The 7,041-nt window shown below is 42.8% G+C and overlaps 1 protein-coding gene across 1 annotated transcript in view; it reads left to right on the top strand.

Annotated features, from left to right (window-relative positions):
- LOC101659855 (cat eye syndrome critical region protein 2) overlaps window positions 1–7,041 on the top strand; it is a 53,519-nt gene that overhangs the window by 19,496 nt on the left and 26,982 nt on the right. Inside the window, exons 4-5 of the mRNA XM_045295899.1 lie at window positions 1,211–1,260; window positions 2,477–2,646. Coding sequence (XP_045151834.1) covers window positions 1,211–1,260; window positions 2,477–2,646 — 220 coding nt within the window. The remainder of the gene's footprint in view (window positions 1–1,210; window positions 1,261–2,476; window positions 2,647–7,041) is intronic.

Here is a 7,041-nt window from a genome sequence, read left to right on the forward strand (position 1 = left end):
AGCAGCTCATGTTAGAACATTCCATAAACTTATGTCCTATGTTCCATATACAAAGGCTATTAACTATTTAATTCCCTTTATATTTTTACTTTTTTTCCTCCTCATTTTATTGGGGGCTCTACAGCTCTTATAACAGTCCATACATCAATTGTATCAAGGATATTTGTACATATGTTGCTATCATCATTTCCAAAACATTTTCTACTTGAGCCCTTGTTATACGCTCCTCTTTGTTCCCTTCCCTCGCCCATATATTTTTACTTTTTATTCATTTGAATACTGCCAACCCTTTCTTGTTCGGAAAGCTTTTCTGTACCTGCCTGCATTGCTCCAGATGCATCATAAGCTAAATTGTCTCAGTGTTGGGAATGTAGATCATGGACTTGTACTACCCTCTACTGGTGATTTTAATTCTTAAGCGCCTGAATTCAATAAAGTATTTGAATATGACGTGTGAATTTAAATATTTCTACATTAAATAAAACTTTAAATCTGGTTTCTCAGTCACATCGGCCGCCTTTGAAATGTTCAGTGGCCATACGTGTTTGTGCTTACCCTTACTAGACAGCATAATGCCTCGTGTTTCTGCCCTCAAGAAAATTTGATTGGACAGCACCAGGTTAGGTAACTGAAGGGGAAATTCCATAAGGCGTCCTGTGTAAGTTTCAGGAAACAAATGCCATTGGCACTTTAACACTCCTGTGCTGAGCTCCTGGTCGTTTCTACTTCCATCCCTAGTAGTCCTGGTAAGGCAGCTTTATTACTGGCCCATTTTATAGGAATGTTAATCATGCCCTAAGTGGGGACCCCAGTGCCTGTGTTCCTACCCTTGGCCTGTGATGAGGCTGAATCCCATATAACCTGCCTTCAATGGATCCTGAATCAGGACGTTGGAATTCCTATCCCTGACCCTTGGTGTTTTTAATTTATGTATGATTTCCAGAACTGTTTTCAAAGTTACCTTTTCACTGGTGCTGCTGTGACATCGAGTCCCTACGTATTTTCACCTGGGGAATAAACATATCTTCTACTCAGAACAGACAGCTGCACTCTGGCGTTCATTTATTCCCTAGAGAGTGCCTTCTTGATACCCATACATTATCCTGGAATTGACTGTGTTAATCCCTGGGTTTACCTTCTGGGTGACCCACAGAAACATCTGGAACCTGGCCCCTTGTTTCAGTGGATGCCTCCTTTTCTTGTGTTTCAGTGAAAAGCAAGAAGAAAACTCCTTGACATCTGAGACACAGACAAGAAATGGTAATGACCTTTGTTGGCGGTTAAGTTATAAAGTGAACCGGAGTAATTTACATTATGGTGGTGACTATCATTTTCTAGAATCACACATAGTCAGGATCATTGTTCTCCATTCCACCTACCAGATTCTGTGTCCATTTCTCCAGTTGATGGACCAAGATGAGGACTAATCCATTTCATGTTTGTGATTCAAACGAATCACTTCTCAAAGAGCAATCTCTTTAATGTCGAATGCTTCGCTAAATAAGGCATTGTGCTTGTTTCCAACCTGGCTTTCTTTCAGTGTTGTACTATGAGTTTTATGAATCTGGACGAGATAGGAATTGATAACATGAGAATATAAGTTCTAAAACACACTCAAACTCAAAGAGCACTTGTGTAGAAAGCACATACATATAAGCATTTCTAGAGCACTATGAGGAGCCCTTGGCTACTAACTGGAAGGTCAGTGGTTTCAACCCAGCAGCCACTCTGCTGGAGGAAGGTGTGGCTGCCTGCTCTGGTAAAAATTTACAGCTTTGGAACCCTCATGGATTAGTTTGACTCTGTCCTGTAAAGTCCCCATATACCAGGATCGACTCAAGGACAATGGGTTTCTTTCCTGTTAGAACACACAAGGCCGTTGGTGGCAAAAACTGTTAAGCTCTTAACTATTAGCCAGTGGGTTGATGGTTCAACCCCACTGAGAAGCAACTTGAGAAACATCCCCAAGGATGTCATAGCCTCTCTACCCATAGCACTAGCACTCTGCACAGGTAGGGGCAGCGGGAGTCCAAACCAACTGGATGGAACTAAAAATACCAAAGCACCGACATCTGTCTTACAGAGGTCAGCACAGTTGTTGTTTGTATTGCCTTTAGGCATTCTCTACATTTAATCATTGACAGTGACAGGAGCAGGAGACACACCCATTAGTATCAAGCCCATTCCTACTCCTAGCACCCTATAGAGTGTTTCTGCAGCTCTAAGTCTTGATGGGAGAAGACGGGCTCGTATTTCAGCCAAAGAGTGAACCATCAGCCCTCCAGTGAGCAAACCAGTGCTTACCAGGGCTTCTAGGAACAGGGGAGCTCTGAACTTTAAAAGAAACACTAAGGGGTCTTTTCCTCTGACTCACCATTTTGAACTGTGACCCTACGTGGCTGTAAGATGGAGACTAGATAGTAAGACAGGCCCTACTGGCACTTAGTGTATTAAATCCATCCCTTTCTTTTTCTAGGGTCCCAAGGGCCAGGCCAAGGCACATGGTGGCTCTTGTGCCAAACGGAAGAAGAATGGAGACATGTCACTGAGAGTTTTCGAGAGAGGACCTCCCTAAGGGAACGGCAGCTCTACAAGCTCCTCAGTGAGGACTTCCTGCCCGAGATCTGCAACATGATTGCCCAGAAGGTATGCAGCCACTAGCGGGTGCTTCCTCCCTCGGTGTTGGGTATGATTAGTAGTAGTGGAACACATCTGAGAATTTGGTGCGTGCTTTCTTCCTCCGTCAGCTAGCCTGATAGCGTGTCACCCACTTGGTTAGTATGAGTCGGCCAAGAAGTGCTCACAACCCTGGTGCTCACAGTGACTTCATAATCTGGAACCCGGGCCATCTCCTGGGCAAGGTCCTCAGCAAACAGGCTCTGTGCACCCAGAAGGGTCTCACATCTCCTCGTTGTATTTTGAAATCGTCTCTCTGTGGCACTCTCTCTCAACATAAAGCTTTTGGAGCTTCCTTGCCACCCCTACGCCTGGTTTCCCGAGTTCCTTTTTCCTTTCCCCTCCCGGGTTGTTGATACCCTTTTCTCCAACTTCGCGCAGGGCAAGTTCTCCCAGTCATGGGACTTTCTCCTCTTACATGGTTCCTGAAGTTTCACTTCACTGTGAGTTGCTGCAGCTGCTTCAGCACAGGGACCAGGTCTTCCTGACCTTTACCCCAGCACCACCCGGCATCATGCCTTCTCTGTAATGAAGTGTTCCATGGTCACTGACTTTGCTTATCTCGATTCCAATAATGCAAATACTGCTGATTGTTAATCACATTGATATAGGAGAATCTGACTAGCTTCCAGTAAAGTCTAGAAAGAGAGCATTTCTGAACTGTTGTAATACATCCAGAGAAATGTAAGATAGCAAATACGTCACTTAATTCATTGTGAGCCCAGTGATATTTCTGACCTTTAAGCAGGCAGCCCCTTTGGGGGAAAGTTGCAGAAGGTCACCTTTCTAATAGCAGGATCTTATAAATAGCACCTCAAGCCATAGAGTGTCACAAATTATAAAGAAAATATCCACTTCCCTGTCGATATACTTAATTCCATAAGAGAAATCTCTACACTTAATGGGATATATGTATTATTGGTATGATCAATGATGAAAAATTAAAGCATTTATTAATCATTCCCAAACAACTAATTTTGAATTTTTTTATTTTTCAATTTACAAAATGTAAAACTCATTCCTGATGGGAAAAAACACTCATTAAAATAGGAATTGAAGGGTAATTCCTCAACATAATTAAGGGCACACACTTATATCTAAACCCCATGATCAAATCAGTATTCTCAATGGAGAGAAACTGAAAGAATTTCTCCTCTAAACAGAAAGCAGACACAAATACTCTTTATCACCACCTTTATTTAATATTGGGCTCTAAGTCTTCGCCAGAAGTATGAAAAAGAAATTGAAGACATCCAGGTTGGCAAAGAAGTTAAATTTTTCTGTATTTGCAGGTGATAAATCCTATACATAGAAAATACCCCCCCCAAAAAAAAAAAAATCCCAAAGACTTAGCAGGAAAATGTTGGAACAAATCAGAAGATTCAGCAAAGGGTCAGGGTCCAGGGGTAACCTCCATCTCCCTGTGGATAGCTGCCATTGATGTAGTTGGTGAAACTCAGTCTGTGGGGAAGAGAAAGTCTCTAGCAAAGGATGCTGGCAAAGCTGCACATCCATTTGCAGAAAAAGTAAAACAAGGTTTATGTCTCACACCATTGACAAACTCAAGGTATATCAAAAACCTAGAACTTCAAAGATCATCAGTGAAGGAAATAGGGGCAGATGAAGGGAAGTCAAGGGCTCTAGCACATGGCATAAACACACTGTGACCCTAATAAAAGCACAGATAGCAAAACACTTCACTTGATAACTTGGGTCTCCTAAATGTCAGACACTGTGTGCATCACCAAAAGAGTTAGAAGAGCCTCCACAGTGGGAGAAAATGTTGGCAATGACATCAGGTGAGTGAGAAAATGTATAGGAAACTTGAACGCCTCAACAAGAAAAAGACAGTCCAGTTTAAAAACGGGCAGAGGACATGTGCAGACATTTCACCAACAAACACGAAGAAATGCCAACCCTCATTAGTCATTTTCAGAACAATGTTGAGATTTCTCACCCCAGCATCCATAACAGTTAGGGGCCCAAAACAGAAAATAACAGATACCGGCAAGGTTTGGAGCAACTGGACCCTCATCCATTGTTGGTGAGACTGCACCAAAATAGTAGAACCCTGATGGAATGTGGGAATGGGGCTTCCTCAGAAAGGTGGAACGGGAAGCATCATATAACCCAGCAGACTGCCTACCTGCTGTGTGTCCTAGACAAATATGAGCCAGAACATGGAGCTGCACAGCCACGCTCGTCGCAACGCTGGTCAGTGAACCTGCGAAGCACTCCTGGCATGGTTGAACCTGCAGCAAAGTCGTGCTGAGCAAAATTCACGGATCACAGAAGGACAAAGATTGTATGCAGCCCGTCCTGTGAATGTTAACAACGGTTTTCACACCAAAAGAAGTATTTCTTAATGATCGGGGGCAGGAGGGAGAAGGGGAAGATAAGTTATTGGTTCGAGGTTAAACGAGTGGTAACGGGTGAAAGGGAAGTTCATGTATCACGAGGTGCAGGGAACAAAATAAGGAGGCAGAGTGAAGACAGTCATGGGCAAAAGGTAAAGGCAACAGAGGTATGGTATAACCTTGTGTGTATAGTCCTGTAGTATATGAGATCTAGTGGAATCATCGATAGAGACACCCCTAGCTGAGTGAATATGGGAGGAGTGGGAGTATATCGCAGGTGTGTGTGTGTGTGTGTGTGTGTGTTATGGGTCCCACTACCCTTATCTGTGAAAGCACACTAAGTGGAAAGGTGTGACCTTACATCACAGGAGGATTAATGAAAGATACGTCCTTTCTACATTCAGTGAGAAATATGTTGAGGCCTTTAAAAACAATCTTTGTTTTAGTTGGCTATGGTTATCTACCTCTTCCCACTCTAATTGCATTTGTCAAGAATATTTTTCTTTTATTAATGAAAACCCAGCGACTGACACGCACGAAGACTGTAAACACTCAAACCAAACTCCCTGCCATCTCTCGGCGGCAGACTCATACTGAGCCCAGAGGGCAGAACTGACCCTATGAGTTTCTGAGACCACAGGGATAGAAAGCGTGTCTTTCTTCTGAGGAGCTGCTGGTGGTTTTGAACTGCAACAGGTAAAGGAATCCCACAAAACACCTGAGTAGTGGAATAAAGCTTACTGTGTTCCCGTGGAAGCAGTGCCGGCTTTTCTTTCTAAATTCTTTGTTACTATGCTCCTGCCTTCTTCTAGCTCTCCCTTGGACAAGTACTTAATTGCTCTGAATTTCCCTTTTTTGTAACCAGTAAAGGGAAATGCTCTCGCTTTTCTGAAGTTTCTGTGAGAATTGAATGGACGAACCCAGGTTTCTGTACCCAGCATAGTATTAAGCAGTGCATGGCACTTGCTTCCCTTGCCTTATCACAGCAGCTACTGGATGAGAACGCTGGGTAGAAAACAAACCCCACACTTCTTAACAAATGGAAGTCAGTCAGAAGGGACTTCAAGAGCTCTTGGGAAAATCTTAAGCTAGCCGTCTAAGCTTTGGAGGAATTAAAGTACCAGAAAGTAAAGACTACTTTGGCACTTTGCGCTTTATGGTGAGTTTTAAACAAAAGGGAAAATAGTAAAGGTATTTTTGCAGCAATTTTTTTGTTAAGTGGACCAAACTCCTGGCCCCTGTGGTCCATTCGGACTCAGCAAACCCTGTCGGGGCTGTAAGTCTTTTTGTGTGCAAACAGCCTCATCTTTCCGTGGAGGAGTGGCTGGTGCATCTGAAATGCTGACCTTGCAGTGTAAAGAACCCTATGGAAACCCTATGGGAGCCTCTGCACCATTGGGGCTCCTAAGCATATTGATAATTGAGCTAGCATTATATAGACAGTTATATGTATGAGTCGGCATCGCCTCAATGGCAGCCATGTTTTGGACTAGACATTCAGTCTTCAGTAAATATTGCTTAGGGTATAGCTAATTGAAAAAAATATGGTTAGCAGTGAATCTTTATGGAAACATGTTCACTTTCCTTACTAAGAATGTCATGTTCCTCGTTAATAACTTACCTGATAATGGCAAAGTCGTGAGTCTTACAACTGACCTCTTGCTGACCCTGTTACAGTCTTCTTGGAAGGCAGTTCCATGGTAAGCCTTTATGCTCATTTTAAGTTGAAGAGACCTTCCTCTTTTGGTACTGAAGCTTGTAAAGAGAGTTACTTAACACATTTTGGAAGATTCTGCTAGGGTAACTTTTGTGGAGCAAATGACAACACCTTTGGTAATTGGAGTTTCATATGCATTTGGACATAGTCTTGTGTACAGAAAAGCTTTCTAAAGCAAGTCTGGTTAAACCTTCCGCTATTACTTTCTGTGCCCCTTATTGTCATTGAGGGTTTTCCTTCCTTTGATTTCTTACCTTCTGGGATTGATTCATGCCAAAATCAAATAGTACA

This window comes from Echinops telfairi, unplaced genomic scaffold (assembly GCF_000313985.2).
Source record: "Echinops telfairi isolate 266 unplaced genomic scaffold, ASM31398v2 ScPeMD7_6273;HRSCAF=7185, whole genome shotgun sequence".
In the NCBI taxonomy this organism is placed as follows: Eukaryota; Metazoa; Chordata; class Mammalia; order Afrosoricida; family Tenrecidae; genus Echinops; species Echinops telfairi.